This window comes from Moschus berezovskii, chromosome 1 (assembly GCF_049115385.1).
Source record: "Moschus berezovskii isolate FMDL1 chromosome 1, NW_MosBer_1.0, whole genome shotgun sequence".
Lineage (NCBI taxonomy): Eukaryota > Metazoa > Chordata > Mammalia > Artiodactyla > Moschidae > Moschus > Moschus berezovskii.
The window spans coordinates 131,753,555-131,778,596 of NC_142460.1; the positions used below are offsets into that span (position 1 = coordinate 131,753,555).

Genomic DNA, 25,042 nt, shown 5'->3' on the forward strand with positions numbered 1-25,042 from the left:
GGGGAGGGGTAGACCCCTGAACAAACTAAAGACAGGTGGGGAAAGGATGCTGGGAGTGCCTCTAATTCCGAGTTCTCCTGGGCTTTCTGTCTGTGGCTTAAGAACAATGGCCATCTCGTTCCCTCACTGCCACGTGTCTAAAAAGAGTCGTCAACCCTTGCTGCCTCCACAGAGCTACAGCCCAATCCCTGCCTCATTTCGCGGACTCTGGTTTCCACGTCCACCTGCGCTCCACCACGGTTATCAGCGTTTCCAAGTCCAGTGGGGCCTCTAGGTTCTTATCAGCTTACCACCGCAGCCCCCTCTCTAGCCCCAATTCTCTGGGTATCTGGCTCACTTCAAAGTCATCGGGCTGTAAGGACCCCCCATCAATGCCAGTGCCACGTCCTGTTCTCCACCCGTTTCTTCTGGGAAATAAGCTCCAAGCCTTCAATAACTGAAGCAGGTTTGCTCTGAAACCCTGAGGGCTTCGAAATCACAGCAACCGCAGCCAGAAACCAGGTTCCCAGCTAGGTTGCGGGCGCGGGGTGGCGCCGACCTGGCCGCTCTCCCTGGAGAGAGGAGTCTCCACTGCCCCCGTCCCCCTGCCCGCGCGGCCCCGGCCAGACATCCCCGCCCCGCGCCGCGGAGGCGCCGCCGCGCCCGGGGACCGAGCCGGGGCAGCCGGAGCTCGGGCGGAGAGGGGCGGGGTGGAGGGGCCCCGGGGTTGCGGGAAACGCCGCGAGGGACCCGGCCGCCCCGGGGGCGGAGGGGAGGGGCGCGGCCGGCCTTATTTCCCCAAGCGCCGGCGCCGCCCACCCGAAGCTCGGACCGGTCGAGCGCCGCGCCAGCCCGCGTCCATGGCGCTCCGCAGGCAACCGCTTTCTGCTCCCCGGCCGGGGGACACGCGCCCCGCGGCCCAGCGGCTAGCGGTGCCGCTGCTGCTGCTGCTCGGCCTCCAGGGGGCGGCGGCGGCCGGGGGGCCCGAGGACTCCGGGTGGCTCCAGGACGCCGAGCCCTCGAGTCGGCTCCTCTCGCAGGCGGCGCGCGCGGCGCTGCACTTCTTCAACTTCCGCGCCGCCTCGCCCAGCGCCCTTCAGATGCTGGCGAGCGTGCTGGACGGCCGCGCGTGGGTGAGTAGCCGGGCGGCCCGGGGGCGCGCGCGGGCGGTGGCTGCGGGCTGCGCGCGCCCGTGCTGGGGCTCCGCCGGCGAGGACGCTCCGCGCCAGGCGCCGAGACCGCCCGGAACAGTTCCCGTGCGTGGAAGGGCCCGTCGGGGCGCAGAGTCCGCGGAAAGCCGACTTGTTCTTTCTGGCATTTACAAGGCCATAAAGAATTTTCACAGGGTAGCTCCCATACCTGGGAAACAGGTACATGGGGAAACTGAGGAACAGGCCCTAAAGGCCAGGCTTGATTTTCCAGAGTTGGTTGCTATGAGGTGGTCACCGAATGCACGACCCACCAGTGGCTTGAGCGTCAGTACTGGACAGGGCTTTTCAAAATCCCGGCCAGTTCCCACGCCGAACCGTGGACGTTCCCTTGTCAAATGCAGGCCGTCTTGCAAGGGTTTAGGATAATATTGCAGTTTATGCGTTGGCCCGGCCAGTAATCCTGGCGTCTGCTTTAATCTAATAAGAGTGAATGACACAGGGCTGTTGTGTTTGTAAACGGAATGAATGAGAATTTGGCAGCTCGTTGTTTGGTTGCTGATTTCAAGGCTGTCGGTACCATTTTGAATCCGCGGAGCTACGTTGTTTTTTCAAGTAGAAGATGACTCCGAAAGTTGCAGAACTACAGTTTGTCCCCAAAGTAACGATGCACTTTCCAGCAACCCCCAATATGCCACAAAGCCTGTAGACTCATCATTGAAGAATCTAGAGTTTAATGAAGAGAATAAAGAGAGAATTTTAAGGAGTGGCAGTAGAAGTTTTAAGATAGTTCTAGACGTGGTGTTGGGGGTGTAAGAACGCCATTTGGAAGAGAACGCCTTGGTTCTTCAGAGATTGAACCCTGCACCCAGTTTGGCTAGACTTATTGACTGGTGAAAACATTTTTCCCCCTAGAAAAAGGCAAACTGCGCTTGTCACTTGTAACAGACCTTGTTGTTTCAAGGAGGTTCACTGCAGAGAAGTGAGGGGATAGAACTTGAGAACTTTCTATCAAAGTGGGGAGTAGCCACATCCCAGAGCCCGAACAGCACACCCCCCACCCCTACTCCCCGCCTGGAGATTTGCTCCTTGCTTATCAGTGGGAAGGATTCTCTACAGAAAGCCAAGCTTAGATTTCTAAAGTGCACCAGGAATTTTTCGGTCCCAGAAATGTTTTTCTCCCTTCTAACCATTAAAGAATTAAATAATAAAATAATTTGCATTTTCATGCATTTAGTTATCCCCTTATTTTTTATTTATATAATTTTAATTTTTAAAACCTTTTCATTTTATATTGGAGTGCTGATTAACAAAGCTGTGATAGTTTCAGGTGAACAGCAGAGGGATTCAGCCATCCATGTACATGTATGGCATCCTCCCATCCAGGATGCCATATAACATTGAGCAGACGTCCCTGTGCTATACAGTAGGACCTTGCTGGATACCCCCTTTAAAAAAAATAAAATTCGTGGCATCTTTCACAAATAAACTAGCTCTCAAAATCCAAGTGAAGAAAATTTTTCCTTTCTTATCCAGAGAGCTCAGTTACTCTTTTCATCTGTAATAATATAATCCTGAATTTTAAAGGGATGCTCCTTTTTGGCCTAAAAAATCCCAAGGGTGTGGGGATAATCAATAAATTAGAGACAGATATGCATGAAAGGGAAGAGGAGTTAAGTAGAAGAACCCAGAACATTGACCCTAGGAAAGGATACATTCCGGTGATCTTCTGGTTTACCTTTACGTTTCCTCCCAAAATGATTATAAATGTTTTAAAATCAGGGAGCCAAGGAAGAGAACTTAGTGACTTTCAGGGCCAAGACTCTCAAGAGACTGAAGTGGTTTCAGTTTCTACGGAAATTCAATGAAATTGCTTGATTGAAATCACTTGATTGATTGAAACTACTTGAATGAGAAGAGACCTTTAATGCAAGGAATTTCTGCTTCAATTACATGAGCAGTTGTATCATTGACAAGAGGTAGAAAGTGATAGACTCTCAACTACTTTATCCAGTCAGTGCATTAGTAGAGCGAGTGCTGAGTTGCTGCACAATGTCTTTCATTCCTCCAGGACTGACTGAGTTCAGCAGGTGGCTGGGTGGGTAAGAGAAGTGTATCTGGTCGCTTCCTTCTGCACCCTCTGGGTTACTGTGTCCCTTAGTAGATGAGAGACCGGGACCAAATCAGGGGTTTTCAAGCTAATGGCACACTGGTGGGTTATGATATCTATTTAGTGGTTGCAGTTGTTTTTTGTTTGTTTCTAATGAAACAATTTGGAATAATTGTTTAGCGTGCATTGCAGAGGAAAGGTAAGTTCCAAAAGATTGCAAACATACATGTAGGAAATGGTTCATTATGAAGCATGCAGTTCTTGTGCGTTTCAGTTGAAAAAAATTTGAAAGCCTGTGAGCCAGATGATTTTTAAGACCTCTTCCAGCTCTGAAATTTCTTAATTCTAAGTGATTTTTCGGTTCTGGATGAATACCTTATTTTAGGAACACTATTGCCCTCTAGTGGTAAAATGCAGTAACAGCTATGGTAGTGAAAGTTAGTCACCCAGTCCTGTCCCACTCTTTGCCTCTACGTGGCTGTCGTTGGAATTCTTCAGGTAAGAATACTGGAGTGGGTTGCCATTCCCTTCTCCAGGCGATCTTCCTGACCCAGGGGTCAAACCTGGGTGTCCTGCATTGCAGGTAGATTCTTTACTGTCTGGCCACCCGCTATGGTAGTAAATGCAAGGAAGTATTGAGATTCTCAAGTCAGAACTAGCTGGTGAAACCACTTGTGAGTATTCTGTTTTGTTTACTGATCTTAAGGAGAGAGTCATAGTGAGGGACACAGGCATCCCTCACTGCCCCTGTCTGATGACCTGTCTTTCCTGACCGTACACTACCCTTCCATGACCAGAAGGCTCCTGTTTCTCTGATGCTTCAGGCCCCAGAGCATGGAAGGTTGTGGTGTTGAGAGCTCCTATGCTACCCAGGGTGCCCTGGATAAACCTGCTCCCGACCAACTGGCGCTGTCCCTTACAGTGAAGCAAGTACGTTCAGGACACTTGTAAGACCTACGACCACTAATCCCTGCCCCAAGCAGCTGGTGAGAAGCCAGCCTTTCCCTGGCATTTAGAAAGAATGGTGAGATCTTTGTGTGCACAGACTTAAGAATAAAGGCAACCCATTTGAAATCAGCCCTTGTTTGGGGATTGCTCAGAGGACCAGGCCACAACCTGGTTGGAAACATTAATCAAAACAGTTGACCAAAGGTAAGGCGGGGGGAATTATGCCCAAACCTTAACTGCTTCAATTTAAATGAAAATCAGCAAATATAAAACTATCATCTGTCTTTTGGTGTAATGTGAAGGACATTAATTGACACTCCTTGCAGTCTTTCCAGCAAGAAAATCCACCCATAGTGGGCATCTGTGACTTTCACTTTTGTTTACTTACAATGGCAGAAGCACTTGCAAAGAATACAGTTCACAATTCTCTCCTTTGACTTCTGACTTTTCTTGCCTAACCCTGACTCACTCATACCCAGTTAACCAGCAGGAGGTTTTAGAGACTTCATCAATTCTTTTTATAGTATTTAACTTGGATTTTGTGGACTTATGTTTTTTTCTGCCTACTCTTCACCAGTTTACTTAACAATTTTGCAGCTGGGTAATGGGTACACCTGACACAGGCAAGTTTCAGAGCAAAATAGCTGACTTGTGTTGAGCATCCCTCCCCCTCCCCACAGCTGAGCTGGCTGCTGTGTGCCCTCCCCCGCCCCCTCCCCCCGCAGTGTCTATGGGCAGAACAAAGCCTGTCCACTGAGCCGACAAGGCAGCTGGGAGAGCGCCTAGTATACTAAGAAAAGGCTTCTTCCTTTATCCCCTTTCAATCTATAAAGCACTTTAATACAGCATAATTCATCTAATTACTGCTCTCCTTGAAGTCTTCTCTCCATTAATGTCAATAATTCAGAGGTGATGGTTCACAAGAATAGAAAAGCAATGCATCAAGCAGACCATAGAAAAGAAAAACTGGAGAATGAAGAAGGCTGCAATGAATATGGAGGGGAAGGATATGTAATAAAACCCTAAAGTGAAAGAATCTCTACTTTCACACAAGGAGGGTTCTCAGTGCTCTTACAGCCCTTGGGAAAGAACCACAGGGGGATAGCTATTGGCAGGATGAAGGTGGTGCTCCTCGGCGCCCTCTGCTGTGTCAATGAAACATAACAATTCAGAAAACGCAGAACAGACCTTCCAGGGCACTGCACCTGCTGAGATGGCCCCGGTGCCCCCCATGTCTCTGCCCTCCTTCCCCCAGACCCCGCCCGGCACACCTAGCCTGCAGGCTCTGACTGCAGAGTTTGGGTCCAGTACCGAAGTGGAAAAGGCCCTGAGGTTAAACCTAGCCTTGGCCTTCCCAGCCTCGTCCTTCAGTCACCCGAGCCAGCTACAAGTGAGCTGGCAAGTAGGAATGCTTTTAACCAGCTTGTAAGAAGTTGCTTTTGAATCACACACATTTTTTTTACCAACCCACAACATTTCCACTCGTCTTGCCACACAGGGTGTCAGAGCCAAGGATGCGTGTGATCACAGAGGGTTAGTCTTGGCCCCAGATAAAGACCACTGCTGGTGGGTCATGAATTTAACCACCAGGAGTCTGGCTTGGTGGTATGCTTTTCTTGAACAACCTAGGTGGTTCTGCTGGAGACAGAATGTAAATAGCCCTAAAATGACTGATCTTAAAGAGACACAGAATGTTAAATACACACACATACATACACACAGAGTGTTAAATACACACACACACAGAGTCTCCCAAATCCCACCCGACCCTTGATCTCAGAGCATCAGCATGAATTACCTAGAAATTCGTTCACACTTCTGCAGGCTTGGCGTTTATTAGCCTTTGTGATGGTCCCCAGTTTCAGAGGTTTGCACAGAGTTAGTCCCATAGTAGCATGACTTCTCCACCTTGGGTTACTTCTTAGAATCATTCAGGACGTTTCTGGCCAGTAAAGTCGAGTTAGGAAAGAGTCTTGTACCATAGTTGTGTAGAAGATGATGTGTCTGAATCCGGATGGCCCCAAGGGAGGTACCCACACAGAACACTGGGAAGGATCACAAGTAATTTTGTATCTGTATTAATTTCACTGCTGTGACAAATGACCACAGTCTTTGTAGGAAAAAACAACTCCCACAAATTCATTCTCATGATTCTGGAGGTCAGAAGACTGAAATCAGTCTTCTGGGCTAAGATCTAGGTGTTGAAAGGGCTGTGTCTCTTCTGGAAATTCTAGGCGAGAATCCATTTCCTTGCCCTTTCCAGCTTCTAAAGGCTGCCTTCACTCCTTCGCTTGCTCTCAATCCTCCATCTTCATAGCCAACAGGCAGCATCTGATGGTAACACTACTGTCTCCTTGTAAGGACCCATGTGAGTACATTGGGCCCACCTGGATGAGCCAGGATACCCTGTCCAGCTCAGGGTCCTTAACTTGATCGTACTGGCCACATCCCCTCTGCCTTGTTACATGTTCAGAGGTTCAAGAGATTAGGATGTGGACCTCTTTGGGGGCCACTCCTCAGCCCACCACACCCAGCTTCCGGGTGGCTGTGAGCTGATGCAAGTACTTGCCACACTGCCAGACACGTGACTCTGCTCACGAAAGGGCAGCTCTGGCTGATCTCTGCAGCCCCAGTAACCCCCTCACCCCCCAGCACACCTGCGCTTCATACTCTGTCTTGACTGGCACTTGACTGTAGGCTGCTTTTTGCTCCTGCCCTGCACATGTGTCAGCTCTACAGGGTGGAGGGCATCCCTTCTCTTTATCTCTTCCACTGTACTGATGAAGGGACCTGCTAAAGACAATAGGAAGAAGTGCCTTAGGAGGCGCTGATTTCCCCATCTTCAACCAGATGCTGAATAATCAAGTGTCGGTCAATTCTGTGTTGGCAAGAGGTTGAAAGTCTCCAAGTCTAATATTCTATGATTCTATACCCTTGAATTTTTCTGACTGCAAATCCCCAAAGAAAAATATTTAAATATGTAAAGCATAGTGATTAAGATATTAAAATTAGATGAAAACAAAGGCAGCTGGAAGGGTGTTGGGACCACTGGGCACCTGGAACAGGAGGCCGGGCCAGGTCCGCATTCCCAACCTGCCTACAACACCTCGAATCCTTGTCACAATCAGCCTTTCCTGAGGAGCCCCATCCTGGGCCAGAGGGGAAGCAGAGTGGAACACTGCCTCTGACCCCTCCCACTCCAGCTCTTTGGGGAGGGTCAAGAACTCATCCCCAGAGCTGACCAAACAGGTTAACACATAGTAGCCTGCCTGTCTCCCTCCACTACTCCTTAGCCTGATAGTGTCCAAGGCAGAGATCGCCTTCATCCCCATGGGATAGGGCCTGATCTGAAGGTCACTGACTTTTGCTCCATTCATTGCATTCCCTTACCTGGCATTGCCCGAGAGAACGAAAATGCGATGGAATAACTCCAGGGTATAATGTAATACACTGATGCTTTCCCTGCCCAGAACATAAGTGCAGCGCAGCAATTTTTATCCACAAATGAGTTGTTTACTTGTCTCCAACTAAGCCTGACTCATAAGACTAACCTTATAAAATGAAGAAGTTTGCTTTTCCTGGAATGGCATGACATTTATGTTTTCTTAAAACGTGAAGGCTGGAAGGGACATTTAGAAGCTGAGTCTGTTAGGTCAGTGAAGCTCACTGTGCTCCCCGAGGGGAGATTAGCATCAGCTTTGAGCTCTCGACAACTGGCCTGTCCCCGCCGCCCACCCCCTCAGTGTGGGAACATGAAGTTTAAGGCTATCACTGCCAGGTCTAAGGCCACATGAAGGGACTGTGCCTAGAAACCAACGGCAGAGAGGGAAAACATGAGACAGTCTTTCCCTAAAACATAGCATTTTCTTTCTTTCTTTTTTTTGGCCACACTGCATGGCATGTAGGATCTTAGTTCCCCAACCAGGGGTTGAACCCACACCCTCTTCAGTGGAAGTGGGGATTTCTAACAATTGGACCACCAGGGACTTCCCAAGGGTTTTCATTGCAGAGATGAGTTTTGGGCAGAATTGTGTCTTTGGAGACTCCCAGAATCATGGCATTTTTGCAGCCCCTACAGCAGCTGCAGCAAGATTTCTCTGGGTACTTGCCCTACTCCTCCATTTGCCCAGGTTTTTGTTGGATTTGACTGAGTTTAAAGGGGATGTTAAGTTTTTAAAATGTGCTCTTAGAAAATAAACACCTATTCTCCATCCCTTATTAGGTTCCTCCATTTTACATTCAGTACTCACACCCCATATTTCAGTGGCTTTTAAGCAGCAAGCATTGTATAGTATCTAATATGGTGATCGTCTGGACATGTGCTGGAGGAAACATCTTTTATCCCACTGACATGAAAACAAAAGCTTTGTATTTTACAGAAAACAGCTTTTTACTGAACAGTGAGACACAACCTAGTGGAATCGCTATTGGAACATGTGATTTTTAACTTCTGGATATAAACTATATTACATGGCCAAGTCGCTACCCATGTAGCAGGAAGCAAAGGAGTGAATTTTCTTCAAAAACAGTTTTAGGGACTTTCCTGGTGGTCTAGGGACTCCCCACGTGGTGCTAGTGGTAAAGAACCCACCTGCCAATGCAGGAGATGTAAGAGACTCGGGTTTGATCCTTTGTTAGAAAGATCCCTGGAGAAGGAAATGGCAACCCACTCCAGCACTCCTGCCTGGAGAATCCCATGGACAGAGGAGCCTGGCGGGCTACCATCCTTAGGGTGGCAAAGAGTCGGACGGACACAACTGAAGTGACTTTGCACCTATGCATGCACTGGTGGTCCAATGAATAAGACTCTGAGTTTCCAGTGCAGGGGACCTAGATTCAATCCTTGGTTAGGGAACTAGACTCTACATACCACAACAAAGATTGAAGATCCTACATGCTGTGACTAAAACTCAGTGCTGCCTAAATAAATAAATATATCAATAATAAAATAAACTTATCTCCTTTAACCTTATGACAACCATAATCCATTCATTTCTTTTTAATCCAGACTACCTACTCCAAATATCCCTGCTTGAAAAACTGCATATCTTATGTCATCATGGAGTTGTATCAATTGGATCCCCTGAAAGAGAGGGTATACCTGTCCCCTGAACTTTGTAAGGCATCATGACCTGATTTACCAGAGACCCCAGGTGGACCAGAATTTACGATAACACTCCTCCATTTCAGTCTCATGATAGGAGACTCCTCAGGCCTTCTGAGAGAATTAATGGTCATGTCCTTCGTCCCCTGCTCATCTGTCTTCTAGTGACCACCTCTAGTGTTTACTTCCTGTCCCTCCCTCTGAACTTCAGTGCTAGAGAGTTCTCAAAGTGTGGTCCCTGGACCAGCAGCCAAGCATCCCCTGGAACGGGTGAAAATGCAGGGGCTTAGGCCCCGCTCCTGGTTTACTGAAACAGAACTGAAGTGGCTAAGCCCCGCCCCCGGTTTACTGAATCAGAACTGAAGTGGGGCCAGCCCCATAAGACACTGGTGGGGCCAGTGTTTTCATTGGCACTCCCTCCAGGAGTTTCTGTTCCTGTTTGAGACCCACTGCTCAAGAATAAAGTCCCTGAAGACACCTTCTCTAATCTGGCCCCATCCATCATGGTAACCTCCACTCAGGTATCCCCATCACTGACTTGCTAGTCTCCCCAGCCTGGCTGCTCACCTCTCTTCCTTGTCCTGAGTGCCCCCATCCTCTCTCTCCCAGGTTGTTTCCATTCCCTCGTCCTCCTGGAGATGCTGCACTGACTCAAGCTCCCACTTAAGCCTTGCCTGAAAGGGTGCATCCAGGGCCTCCTTCCAGAGTCTTGGATGATCCTCACTTTCATACTTCTGTGGGTTATTGTGCCCATGAAAAAGCTGTGTTGAAGTCCTAACCCCTGTACCTGTGATTACGACCTTACTTGGAAATAACAGTCTTTGCAAATGTAATCCAGTTGAGATAAGGCTATATTGGGTTAGCATGGGCCCTAAACCCAGTGACCGATGAGCTTATCAGAAAGTCATGTGAAGATGCAGAGAGAAGAGCACCATTTAAAGACAGAAACAGAGACAGGAGTGATATAGCTGCAAGCCAAGAACAGCAAGGTTTGCCTGCCACCGCCAGAAACTCAGAGAGGCAAGAGGGGATTCTATCCAGAGCCTCCGAGGGACTAGACAACACCTTGATTTTGGACTTGTAGCCTTCAGAGCTGTGAAAGAATTCATGTGTGTCCTGTTAAGGCACACAGCATGTGGTACTTCATTACAGCAGCCTTAGGAAACAGAACACACCCTGCCTGGCCATCCCCCTTCCAGAAGGTCTTCACTGTCTTGTCTACAGGAAGCATGATTATAAGCACAGTCACACTCTCACAGTCTCTCTGTCCCTCCCTCCCTTTCTCATACCTCACGCACACACACTTCCCACACACGCCCCAGGCAGCTTTCCTTCTGCCCTCTCTTACAGGGAGTGACTGGGTCTGTATGTGTGACCTCTGTGCTGCACAAGGGAAGAACGGGGGTCTGGAGCCAGGCTTCACTACTTAGTACCTCTGTGACTTGGTGTAATTCCTTCACTTCAGGCAAGTGCCTCAGTTTCTTTATCCTTAAGTGGGGATAAGATCAGTGTTTCCCTGAAAGGACTCCTGTGCTGTGATAAGTACTTCCTGGGCACTGTGTCGAGCCACATGAAGCAGGTAGTGAGTTCAGTATATTTGACATGTATATTGCAGCTTTTATCAGGATGCTGCCCAGTAGCTAGCAGGATGCTTTATACACAAGCCCTGATTAAATGCTCGACATTGATTTGATAGAGATTTGAGGAGCATTTTTTTGTTTATAAAAAAATATCTGGTGAGATGAGTTGTACTTTGAAGGCATTCTCTGGTATACTTTATTAAGCAGGACTTTTAAAGTGGCCTGTTTCTCTCCTAAATGACTGCAAGTGAAGAGAAGTGTTAGTCTCTCAGTGTCTCATGTCTGACTCTTTGCCATCCCGTGGACTGCAGCCTCCCAGGCTCCTCTGTCCATGGAATTCTCCAGGCCAGAATACTGCAGTGGGTTGTCATTCCCTTCTTCAGGGGATCTTCCCAACCCAGGGACCTAATCTGCATCTCCCAAATTGCAGGCAGATACTTTACCATCTGAGCCACCAGGGATGCCCCAAATCAAAGTGCTGCTCACTTTTCTAAAGAGCCTGTCCTGATAGAGGGTGGCTGTGGGGGACTCTCCTTGTTCATGACCTTTGGGGACAAAAACCAAGAAACCTATAAAATCGACAGAACACACACAATACAGGTTAGAACATGAACCACATCATTGGTGGTCCATGACCGTAATGCATTTACTTCTAGGTTATGGTACATAAGTCCTCTTTTATACGTAATTAGAAAGAAATCTGTAGCAGAGTTGCTAATTCATTCCTTCAGATTATACAGTCACATGGTCAGTTGCTTTGTTTGCTGACTTGTTTATATAAAAAGCCTCATTCTGGAGAAGATTAGAACGAGGTGCTGTGCACCGGGCCGTGCTTTAAGAGAGGGTTGTGGAGCTTCCTAATCTGTTTGCAGATGGGCAGTTTTGGCAGCGTGAGGATGGGAGGAATAGAGCCCTGTCATCCTCTCTGTGGGAACATACCTCACATCAGGGAAGCCAGACCTGCCTATCCCCTTCCCAACAGACCTGACTCTTAACAAAGGTTCAGCTTTAATGGATTAGCTTTGTACCACGTGCTTTGCACCATGTACCACATGTAACAACACGTGTTCTAAGTGCAGGGGAGGACCACCTGAACTTGAGACCTTGGCTTCATCCCAGGTGCAGAGCTTCTAGATTCAAAATCACTACAGTAAGCAGTTTATTGCACTCACAGATCTGATCACACCAATATGCAGGTCAAAAACAGAAGTTTAAGATACAGGGTGGAGACATCCGTACCAAGTTGCTTTGGACTTCTTGCGCTTGTTGCTCCCAGGTACAAAGCTGAGGGAGTAATACCCTCATCACCTTTGCACCCTGGACACCCCTCTCTGATGATTGGTTATTCTCTTTTATCCCCTTTCCCATTGTCAACTGAAAAAACAAACAAGCAAGCAAAAGTGGAACCTGGAAGTTGAGAAGTTTGTTTTATTCAGTGGACTTACTAAGGACTGTAGCCCAGATACAGCTTCTCAGATTGCTCTGAAGGACTGTTCCAAAGAGGTAAGAGAAGAGCTAGGAGATGTAGGAGTTTTTGCTGGAAAAAAGCAAACAAACATGTAGTTGAACATCCAAAGATTACTGCTGATCACTAAAATAGACACCTCAGGTTAATGATTTTAGTGCTTTTCTGTGTGTGGGAAGATGCAGAAGTCTGGGCTCATTGAAATCATTCCTTTAACAAACATCTTAACTATCTGGGAGCGATATCCTGTTTTTCTCCCTCCTGGTTTCTGCTAAGGGTCCACTTTTGGGGTTTTAAGGCTGCAGTAGCCTTTGTTTACTGAAATGGCAGGCAGCATTCTTTGTCCACAGTGCCTCTTCTTGGTCATAAATTTGACCAACAGTTGGGAGGCATTTCATGGCCAGTTTTGTCCCATGGCTCTAGGAAAGCTCATTCCTAGATCAGGTGAGGATTCTGCTGATAGGCTACTCAGTGTGCTGAATTTTTTGGATGAGGCACTGTTGATTATCTAAAATCCTCTGAATTGCCTGTTTTACTAGTCAGTTATCATCCAGGAAATGTTTTCCCTTGTTGCTTCTTCCCGTATCTAGAATTTTACTGTTACAGTTGTTTTATATAGAGTTATATATGTGATCGATTGCCTCGAGACATTTAGCCATCATTAATTTTTTTCAGTGGCCTGGTTATGCATTGGGTAATGAAAGAGACAATAGTCTCATGAAATAGAATATTGGTAATACAGCTAGTAACATTAATAAAATACAGAGAAAGGCACAAGGCATAAATAATTTGAAAACAACAAGAGAAAAAAATTAGAACAATGATTAGTGTAACTAGTTGTAATCTGGTCGCAATAAGCCATCAAGTTCACAGGGGAGCCAGCTGGATAAGCCAAATATTGGAAGGAGCATGTAGAGAGAAAAAGATAAATGTTTCATTTTGTTTACAAAGGTATATTTTATCAGCTTGTTGTAGATCAAAAAGAGTATAAGAGAAAAGATTTTCTGGAAAACAAACATTAAAAATCAGAATATTTCAGAAGTCATAAAATTGTAAATCATATTTATCAATTCATTCAGCTCTGTGTAATTCCAGTTGATCTATATGAAGTCATCAGGTTTTCCATTCAGTTCAGTTCAGTTGCTCAGTCGTGTCCGACTCTTTGCGACCCCATGAATCACAGCACGCCAGGCCTCCCTGTCCATCACCAACTCCCGGAGTTCACTCAAACTCATGTCCATCGAGTCGATGATGCCATCCAGCCATCTCATTCTCTGTCGTCCCTGTCTCCTCCCACCCCCAATCCCTCCCAGCATCAAACTCTTTTCCAGTGAGTCAACTCATCACATGAGGTGGCCAAAGTATTGGAGTTTCAGCTTTAGCATCAGTCCTTCCAATGAACACCCAGGATTGATCTCCTCTAAAATGGACTGGTTGGATCTCCTTGCAATCCAAGGGACTCTCAAGAGTCTTCTCCAGCACCACAGTTCAAAAGCATCAATTCTTTGGCGATCAGCTTTCTTCACAGTCCAACTCTCACATCCATACATGACCACGGGAAAAACCATAGCCTTGACTAGACAGACCTTGGTTGGCAAAGTAATGTCTCTGCTTTTTAATATGCTACCTAGGTTGGTCATAACTTTCCTTCCAAGGAGTAAGCGTCTTTTAATTTCCTGACTGCAATCAGCATCTGCAGTGATTTTGGAGCCCAAAAAAATAAAGTCTGACACGCGTTCCACTGTTTCCCCATCTATTTCCCATGAAGTGATGGGACCAGATGCCATGGATTTCTTACTCAGTTCAGTGGTATGATCTCAAAGTTATCAGAAATAAATTTCTCAAAAAGCTCTTTTTACGAATCCTCTTGAAAATCCTCATTTTGTAAAAGCATGAGAGTGAAACAACGATTGTCTATAAATGACAGACGACTTAAAACGGGGTGGTTAAAGATCTGTTTACAATGTGATTGACAAGAAAGTTATTATTGTGGTGTACAACCTTTTAAAGATAATGACTAGAATTATAACTAATAACAGTGTATTAGGACACATCAGATTTTTAGGAATTCCGTGTGACTTTTGGAATGACTACATTAATGACATTTACCCATAAAATAAGAAGGTTTTGCTACACTTTGTTGATAGTGCTACCCGTGTAATTTAATGTGCCAGATAAACCTAATTAGTTTAATATCGCTCTTTGGGACGTTTCAGGGGTCCTTTGAAGCATCCCAAAGTTAGCTGGGGGTCAGAAGAATCTTAATTAGAATTTGATATTTGGGAAGTTTGTTGGTTTTTTTTTTTAAAAAAAAGTCAAGTTTTTTAAAACACTTGGTCAAATAGGATCATAGGTCACTGAAGCAATGCTTATTCACTCAACCAAAGAGACAATAAAAGATATTTAATGCAAATGACAGATCACGTAGAAGGCAGAGCAACTCAATCTTTTACCAAAGATAGTTCATGAGAAAACTCTGTTCTCATAAAAGAGAGAGAAAACCAAACTCCAGTCTTTCACCAACCCACCCTCAACAACAAAATTTACTTACCTAATTAAATTCAATCCAAACGGAACCATGCACAGAATAACTTGTCAGAGCAGCCTTTCTACAAATCTTCTACAGCTTTCTATATCCATTTTTGTTTGTCCCTCTAGACTACCTGGGTCAGGAAGCCCCCCTGGAGAAGGGAATGACCTCCCACTCCAATTCTCCATTGTCTGGAGAATTCCACAGACAGAGGAGCCTGGTGGGCTACAGTCCATGGATGGCAGAGTCAGACACAACTGAGTGATTAACACACTCCCCAAAATAGTCTAAGAAAGCAAAGATCTTTGTTGTACAGGTAGATGCAACAAAGGTTAAGGAGACAAAAGTCCCTGAGAGTTGCCTCAGCCAGACAGTCTTCTCAAAATCCCAGTCTATTCCATGGGCTGCCAGCTGTGCACCATATGTGTACATTCTGGATGGTAGAAACCAAACTGTCAACACACACACACACTTAGAAAATCAGGTAGAGCATTTACATCTTAAAGACACATTGAGAGAAATGCAAGTTCCTCCTAGAAGGGCTTTTGTTTTTGAATTCTGAAAAGATATTCTATCTAGTAGGCTCTTTCTAGCTGCATACACACTTAAAACTGAGTTTCAGAATGTTAAAAGAGCCCCAATTTGACCATTTTAGGTTGAGAGCTCCTAGTATAGTTCTTCCAGTCAAGTGAGTATTTGCAAGTATAAATTTCCATATGTGTTGCACATGAACCTGGCTGGGGTGTTAGTTGGAGGCTGGCAATCTATTGCTCTTTTGTTTGGAAAGCTTTGTTCCCCATTGTAAAGTCGGCTTGCCAAGATAAAATGCTAGTGACAATCCTGTCGTGGACCTGTGTGCTGTTTGTAAGCTTAATTCCGCTAGATGTCACCCTAGAGTCGATCCAGCTCTCATCTGGGTCTCAGTTTCTCCTTCTGGTAGCGTTTAAGACCACTCTGAGTGCTCTGATCACGGAGTGGCCAGCTCGTAGGCTCATCCCTGGCGGAGCAAGTTTTTAATTACACTGTGTGAGTTTCCCTATAGGGACAGCTCCATGGTATGAGGACGTGCTTCCAGCACTCCCACAAGTTTCTCCATTGCCTGAGAAAGTCCACTGGGAGATATCCTTCCTTGGAACTGAAAGCTCTCACGGGATAGCTTCAATTTTATTCTGAAAAACTCTATTAAAATAGCCAATCCAAGTTAAAACAACAGGCCAGCTTCCCACCTAATTACACAGTCCAACTCTACTCAGTGTCTTTCAACTGAGGATAACCCAGGTTCCTCTTCTTGAAAGTAAGTTTTCAGGATAATCTTGGAGGCAAGAGGAGGTTAACACCACTGAGTAAAACTTGGGACCCTGAGCCACTGCTGGGAGAGCTACAGGCCAGGAGAGCTTCGCCCACACTTGTCTGTACTCTTGTCGCCTGCCAAACTCTTGGCTTTCTCTGCCCACTAAAGCCAAAAGAAAGATACGGAGACAGAGCTTCGAGTAAAGAGAAAGGTGGCTTTAATTCTCAGCCAGTGGCAAGGGGAACGCAGTAGGCTTATGCCTCAAGATCTGTGCACCCCCTTCGGCCCACCCTGCGCTGTGAGGAGTCTAGGGGCTTATATAAGATGAGGGCTCGCAGTCAGGAGTCGGGGATGAGGAGCAAAAGGGTTAGCATCCTGACTTTTTCCTCTTGCATTGTTTCAAAGACAGTCATTGGCTGCATCAGTAACCCAGTTACCGAGTCTGGCAGTTGGCTGGCTCTGTGGCCTTCTTACCGATCTGTAAAAAGAAGGACTGTAAGGGGAAGAGTGTGGTAAAGGCAAACACCAGGTACAGGATGCATTTAGCATAGAGCCAAAGGAAAATAGGTGTGAAGTATAGCTCCTGCAGGGGCTTCCTGGTAGCTCAACTTGTAAAGAATCCACCTGCAATGAGGGAGACGCTGATTCGATTCCTGGGTTGGGAAGATCCCCTGGAGAAGGGATAGGCTACCCATTATTCCAGTGTTCTTGGGCTTCCCTGGTGGTTCAGACGGTAAAGAATCTGCCAGCAATGCAGAAGACCTGAGTTTGATCCTTGGGTTGGGAAGATCCCTTGGAGGAGGCATGGCAACCCACTCCAGTATTCTTGCCTTGCTCAAAATTCCCATGGACAGAGGAGCCTGGAGGGCTGCAGTCCATGCGGTCACAAAGAGTTGGACACGACTGAGTGACTAAGCACAGTCACAGCACAACTGCAGAGTTAGAAGGCAGAAAAGCAAACTTATTTACAGACCTGCACAGTTAGGAGCAGTTAAAGTAAAAAAAACTAGGGCATGTTCAGGCCTGCTCGCTGTTGTGTTTAATCTTTGTTGTCAGGAAAAGGAAAGAAAGAAAACTCACTCCTCTTTTTGTCATTTTTCACTGCAACTCTCTCTGAGGAAGCAGGCTGGGCTAAGAGGCCACTGCTGGTACCTCGGCTCTGGATCCTGGTGAAGCACAGAAGCCTGCCCTAGGTCCCTTCATTGGCCACCAGATCTGTCAACTGAAGAAATACATAACCTGAGATTTGAGAAGTTTGTTTTCTTTGGTGGACTCACTGAGGACTATAACCCAGGACACAGTCTCTCAGATTGTGCTGAGGGACTGTTTCAAAGAGGTGAGGGAGGAGCCAGGAGATGTAGGAGTTTTTTCTGGGGGGAAAAATGTCACATATCCAAAGATGACAAGTTTACTGTTATTCACAAATATAGACATTTCCCGTTAGTTTATTTTATTTTATTTTTTTTAGCACTGTACATGTAATAGGTTTATAATAGTTTTCACATGAATAATACATAAAACAAATACACAATAAAAACGGTTTTAATCTGACAGTACAGTGCCTTGAAAATGCAGTAGTATTTTTTTTTGCTTTAATTTTTCTTTTTTTTTTTCCAATTTTATTTATTTTTTTTTTCAAGTTGAACAGACTAAATTTCTTTAAACAAACTTACTTATACTCCAGAGTCCTTTAAAAACTTAATAGCATTTATACATTGAAGGTATTTGATTTTCTTGTAACTAGCACTTCAAATGCAACAAGCATTTGACCCAACAAGTAAAACTTTCTACAGTTCATAACTTGTATAAATAAAATAAATTAAATGTACAGTGAATAAGTTCTCTGAAATATTTCAATATTTCTGCAGGTTTAGTAACATCGTAAAACACATTTCAACTAAAATTCACAAATCTAAAAACCTGTTAGGCATTTTTAGGCGTTTTAAGTTGGAAATGAAGACCAATGTTACATCGTAATATGCCAATTACAAATAGTACTTCAAATAGCAAATACTACAGTTTGACCCAAACTTTAAAAACTATTCATGAACTCAACACTGAACTATTGATGGCTATGAGAATTGTTTCTTAGCCTTTTTGAAAATTTCAACCCATTTACGTAATTATTGATAAGTACGATCCCGTAGCCATTTTCTTTATTGCTTTGGGTTCAAATTTATACACTCTTTCTGTGTTTCCTGTCTATAGAAGATCCTTTAGCATTTGTTGGAGAGCTGGTTTGGTGATGCTAAATTCCCTCAGCTTTTGCTTGTCTGTAAAGCTTTTGATTTCTTCTTCATATTTGAATGAGATCCTTGCTGGGTATAGTAATCTGGGCTGTAGGGTATTTTCTTTCATCACTTTAAGTATGTCTTGCCACTCCCTTCTGGCCTGAAGAGTTTCTGTTGAAAGATCAGCTGTTATCCTTATGGGAATCCCCTTATGTGTTATTTGCTGCTTTTCCCTTGCTGCTTTTAATATTTGTTCTTTGTGTTTGATCTTTGTTAATTTGATTAATATGTGTCTTGGAGTATTTCGCCTTGGGTTTCTCCTGTTTGGGACTCTCTGGGTTTCTTGGACTTGGGTGATTATTTCTTTCCCCATTTTAGGGAAGTTTTCAACTATTATCTCCTCAAGTATTCTCTCATGGTCTTTCTTTTTGTCTTCTTCTTCTGGGACTCCTATGATTCGAATGTTGGAGTGTTTAACATTGTCCCAGAGGTCTCTAATATTGTCCTCATTTCTTTTAATTCATTTTTCTTTTTTCCTCTCTGTTTCATTTATTTATACAATTCTATCTTCTAGTTCTCTTATCCTGTCTTCTGCCTCTGTTATTCTACTGTTTGTTCCCTCCAGAGTGTTTCTGATCTCATCTATTGCATTATTCATTGTATATTGACTCTTTTTTATTTCTTCTAAGTCCTTATTAAATCTTTCTTCCATCTTCTCAATCCTTTTCTCCAGGTTGTTTATCTGTAACTCCATTTTGCATTGAAGATTTTGAATCATTTTCACCATCAAAATTTGAAATTCTTTATCAGGTAAATTCCCTATATCTTCTTCTTTTGTTTGTGTTGGTGGGCAATTATCTTGTTCCTTTACTTGCTGGGTATTTCTCTGCCTCTTCATCTTGCTTATATTGCTTTGCTTGGGGTGGCCTTTCCCTCTTCTTGCAGTTTGTGGAGTTCTCTTTATTATGTAGTTTCTTCGCTGTGTGTGGGGTTGGACGGGTGACTTGTCCGGGTTCCCTGCATAGGGAAGCATGTGTCGGTGTTCTGGTGGGTGGAGCTGGATTTCTTCTCTCTCCTTTAGAAGACAATGGGCTGCTTTTCTGGGAGCCTGATGTCCTCTGCCAGTATTCAGAAGTTGTTTTGTGGACTTTACTCTGCGTTCAAATGTTCTTTTGATGAATTTGTGGGGGAGAAAGTGGTCTTGCCATCTTATCCCTCCGCCATCTTGTTCCTTCCTCCCCAGAACAGTGGATTCTTATATTCCACTTGGTCGTGGAGTATCTCTTCCCAGCTGCTCCAGCAAGGTGCAGCCGCTGTACCTTACCTTGGACGAGGGGTATCTCCTCAAGGCCGCCCCTCCTGCCCCGAATGTGGATCAGCTCCTCTAGGCTCTCCGGTGCCCAAGCAGCCACCGCCTCCTGAATGTGGTACAGCTCCTCTCGGCCACCGCCCTAACCCTGGGCGCGGGGTAGCTCCTCTCAGCCACGATTCTGCACGTGGTCGGTTGCGCCGGAGCCGGGCGTCTCTCACGTCTGCGCCGCCAGAGCCGGGCGTCTCCCGCGTCTCTCCCGTTAGTTTAGAGCTTGTTTATGTATGGGAAGATGCGGGAGTCTGGGCTCATTGAAATCATTCCTTTGATAGACACCTCAACTATTTAGGGCCAGTGCCCTGCTTTTCTCCTTCCTGAATCCCCCTCAGGGTGCACTGTAGGGGCTTTATGGCTGCAGTATTTTTTGTTTACTGATATGGTAGGCGGCATTCTTTGTCTACACCATCATCCCACCTCCCTTGGGGAACTAGGAGAAGGGCTGATGTATCTTCTTCTGTCTGTGTTTTCTTCTTTTTAATTTGATTGCACCAGGTGTTAGTTGCAGCCTAAGACTATCCCTGACCAGGGATCAAACCGCATGCCCCCTGCATTGGGAACACTACGTCTTAATCACTGGACCACCAGGGAAGTCCCTGTTAGTGTTCTTATGAGAGATATTGTTGCTGTGTGTGCAAATTTTTATTTAAAACATTTTTGTAAGTGGGATGCTGTGCATTTTCTTGTGTCTGCTGTTTTCACTTCCTGCCTTGAGGGTCTCTCTTAGCTGCTCTAAGTATGGCCAGTTGGCTATCCCTCCCCGCTGTGATCTGTGGTTGTTCAGTCACTAAGTTGTGTCCAGTCTTTTGTGACCCCATGGACTGCAGCATGCCAGGCTTCCCTGTCCTTCACTATCTCCTGGAGTTTGCTCATGTCCGTCGAGTCGGTGATGCCGCCCAACTAGCTCATCCTCTGTCTCCCCCTTCTCCTCCTGCCCTTCTGCGTAGCACCCCCATTCTACCTGCCTACCCCCAGGGAGGCACAGAAAATTGTCTCCAACTTCCCACCACACACAGAATGCCTCAAGGAGCATCCTCCCATAAGTCCCCTGTTGCAGTATCACCGTTTCTCTGGGATGCACACCTGGAAGTAGTTATTGGATCATAAAATATGTGTAACCTTGATTTGACTGAGTCATCCGGACTGCCCCTGAGCCAGGCTGCATCGGGCTACCTCCCACCAGCCATGAACCCCCAGCCCTGGCCAACAGGTTGGCCTTATGCACTTTCTCATTTATTGCCAATGTAGCAGTTCTGCAGTGGTCCCTCCCTGCTGCTTTAGCTGAATCTCATAATTAGTCACTTGTGTACAGGCCTTCAGAGCTCTGTTAACCCAGGTAAGACATGCGATATGCTTAGAACCACACCCAGCACAGGCCCTAGAGGGTATATGTTATTGTTCTATAAATATAAGCATCCTTTAAATGATGGTAGATTTAATAACGTTGTCTTAACACCCTGGTGGCTCAGAGGTTAAAGCGTCTGCCTCCAATGCGGAAGACCCGGGTTCGATCCCTGGGTCGGGAAGATCCCCTGGAGAAGGAAACGGTAACCCACTCCAGTATTCTTGCCTGGAGAATCCCATGGACGGAGAAGCCTGGTAGGCTACAGTCCACAGGGTTGCAAAGAGTCGGACACGACTGAGCGACGGAACGGAACAGAATGGAACACAAAATGTGAATTCTAGTGGTTATTTCTGATCTTGAATAATGCAGTTAGCTGACCATGTTGACCTGTTAGTTTCCATCCACATCTGTCCACCACACACTTCCCTCCGTTTCTGCCATCCCCACCTTGGTTCATCCCACATCCTTCCGTGTGGAATGTTTGCCAGCCACTCACAGTCATTCTGCTTCCCAGATGGCACCCATGGTAAAGAATCTGCTTTCTAATGTGGCAGGTTTGATCCCTGGGTCAGGAAGATCCCCTGGAGAAGGGAATGGCTATCCAGTATTCTTGCCTGGGAAATCTCATGGACAGAGGAGCCTGGTGAGCTACAACCCCTGGAGTCTCAAAGAGTCAGACACGAATGAACATGTGTACACATACCATCATCCTGACATCCCCAAAGTTAATTCCTTCTTAACTTCAGAGTTCAGCTCAAATGTCACTTTTCTGGTCCCCAGACTAGATCACTTCTCCAGTTATCCTTTCATAGCTCCTAAGTCATCCATGACCAAATAATCAGCTGTACCATGAACTATTTAAAGTCCTTCTCCTGTGCCCTGACTGCCGTGAGGGCGGCTGTGACAGTTTCTTCCCTGTCCTCCTGTTCCCAGCCCTGTTTCACATCCAGAACTCCTGGGGTGCATGTTGAACTACAGAGACCTCTTCATCACAGGATAGTTTAATCAGAGACAGCCAAGAGAACACACAGCCCTAAAGTGGCCTGAGGAGCGTGAGACACTCATCCTAGATGGCCCTGACTGGTCTTCCAAGGCTGCCACCTTATCTCTGGAGAGCCAGCAACATGGCCTCAGAGGAACTCGTGACTCAGAGGAAGGGAGCCGGGAGAGGCCTTTAGGGGAGATAAAGGGACTGAGTCTTGATAAATGATAAAGTACAACCACAAATATAAAAATCCTATTTGGGACAAAATGCAGATGTTTTTAAGAGTGCCTGATTAATACAAAAGAAGCAGAGCAAATCGGGAAGGAAATTTACTCTTCAGAAGGACAGCTCCGTCCTGACTCAGCTCACAGCCTTGGTTACTCCGGGTGTGTCTTTCCCCACAAAGAGCAGGTACTGGTGCTGTAACTGGGAAGGGTTAATTCTGAATTTACTCTGGATCTGCTCCTGCGACTTTAACCTTTATTTTGCAGTACTGACATGAGCATACATGGTGGTCTGCCTCAGGGAGATAACCTAGCCGCCCACTTGTGAAGGGAAGTGAAACAAAGGCGTTGCCCTGTCTGTGGCTTGCCATTCTAGGGGACATTCACGAGGATTGAATAGCTTTTTACTTTGTTTCCTCACCTCCCCCCTCCCATCTCTGATCTGTAAAAGAACCTGGCAACCAGGCCCCAACAAGATGGTTATTTTGAGATGCTAGCCTGCCATCTTCTCAGTCAGCCGGCTCCCGAATAAAGTCCCTTCCTGATCCCAACACCTCATCTAGGATTCATTGACTCATCTTATGGCGAGCAGAGTGAGCTTGGACTCGGTAACAGCTCCTCATTTAGCCTCCATGTGTTTTCAAAAAAAATACCGAGTCAAATAATATCTCAAGTACTCTATTTGAAATATGCACAATTCTATCAAGGTTAAAGCAGGCTTTTGTGAATTTCTATCTGTGGATACCAAATAAGTGTGCCCAGTTTATTAGTTATGGAAAGGTGGGTGGTCCTTAAGATTATTCTCAGTATTACCTTCCCAGGCATGACAGGAAATGCCATGGCTTCAACCACCACCTCCACTGAATCTCCTTTTATGACATCCAGCTGCTTCCTGGCCTTCTTCCATGTCCTGGAGCATGAAGGTGATACCACCAACTCTGCTGACCTCTCCTCTTCTTAGCTCCCATGGTGCTGACCCCAGATAGCCGCCTGAGGGGTGTCCTGACTCCTGTGAAGGAGGCTGACCCCAGGCCCCTAAGTGGAGGTGAAGGGCAGACTCCTAGGTCATGCGTGGAGCAGGTGGGATGGCCACAGTGCTGGTGCAGCAAGCAGTTCAAGCCTTAGACCTGCCAGCACACCGAACTGCTGCCTCTGTGAGTCTCAGCTGTTGGTGTCCGCGTGGCTCACGGGAGTGTTCTGTGTGTTCTTTTAACTCGGGTGGGGTGTCGAGGAGACTTGGAGACAGATGTATGGGGCACCTTGTTCAGCTACTTTCATGCAGGCCCCACTTAACACCCTCTAATGGTTCTCTGAGAGCTCCAGGCAGGAGAAAACCAAAGTAAAAACAAGCTGTTGTTTTTTAGTCGCTCAGTCGTGTCTGACGCTTTGTGACCCCATGAACTGCAGCACTCCAGGCTTCCCTGTCCTTCACTATCTCCCAGAGTTTGCTCAAACTATTATCCATTGAGTCGATGATGCCATCCAACCATCTCATCCTCTGTCGTCCCCTTTCCTTCCTGTCCTCGATCTTTCCCAGCATCAGAGTCTTTTCCAGTAAGTTAGCTCTTCGTATCAGGTGGTCAAAGTATTGTAGCATCAGCTCCAGCATGAGTCCTTCCAATGAATATTCACGACTGATTTCCTTTAGGATGGACTGGTTGGATCTCCTTGCAGTCCAAGGGACTCTCAAGAGTCTTCTCCAAAACCACAGTTCAAAAGCAATAATTCTTCACCACTCAGCCTTCTTTATGGTCCAACTTTTCCATACATGACTTCTGGAAAACCATAGCTTTGACTGTCGACCTTTGTTGGCAAAGTAATGTCACTGTCTAGGTTTGTCATAGCTTTTCTTCCAAGGAACCAGTGTCTTAGTTTAGTTTCATGGCTGTAGTCACCATCTGCAGTGATTTTGGAGTCCAAGAAAATAAAGTCTTGTCACTGTTTCCATTTTTTCCCCCTACCTATTTGTCATGAAGTGATGGGACTGGATGCCATAATCTTAGTTTTTTGAATGTTGAGTTTTAAGCCATCTTTTTCACTCTCTTCTTTCACTTTCATCAAGAAGTTCTTTAGATCCTCTTTGCTTTCTGCCATAAGCATGGTGTCATCTGCATATCTCAGGTTATTGATATTTCTCCTGGCAATCTTGATTCCAGCTTGTGCTTCATCCAGCCCTGCATTTCGCATGATGTACTCTGCATATAAGTTAAATAAGCAGGTTGACAATACACAGCCTTGCCAGTTCTCTGCAAACTCCAGACAGGAGAAAACCAAGGTAAAAACGAGCTGTTGTTTTTCAGTCGCTTGGTCATGGCTGACTCTGTGACTCCATGAACTATAGCATGCCAAGCTGATGTTTGAAGCAGTCTGTTGTTCCATATTTGGTTCTAACTGTTACTTCTTGACCTGCATACAGCTTTCTCAGGAGGCAGGTAAGGTGGTCTGGTATTCCCTTCTCTGTTAAGAATTTTCCATAGTTTGTTGTGATCCACACAGTCAAAGGCTTTACCATAGTCAATAAAGCAGAAGTAGATGTTTTTCTGGAATTCCCTTGCCTTTTCTGTGATCCAACGGATGTTGGCGATTTGATCTCTGGTTCCTCTGCCTTGTCTAAACCCAGCTTGTACATCTGGATGTCCTCAGTTCACATATTGTTGAAGACTAGCTTGAAGGATTTTGAGCATTACCTTGCTAGCATGTGAAATGAGTGCAGTTGTGGGATAGTTTGAACATTTT

General features: G+C 45.9%; 1 protein-coding gene across 1 annotated transcript in view; it reads left to right on the forward strand.

Annotated features, from left to right (window-relative positions):
• Nucleotides 1-763: 763 nt before the first annotated feature.
• RARRES1 (retinoic acid receptor responder 1) overlaps nucleotides 764-25,042 on the forward strand; it is a 45,556-nt gene continuing 21,277 nt past the window's right edge. Inside the window, exon 1 of the mRNA XM_055410849.2 lies at nucleotides 764-1,112. Coding sequence (XP_055266824.2) covers nucleotides 840-1,112 — 273 coding nt within the window. The 5' untranslated portion in view covers nucleotides 764-839. The remainder of the gene's footprint in view (nucleotides 1,113-25,042) is intronic.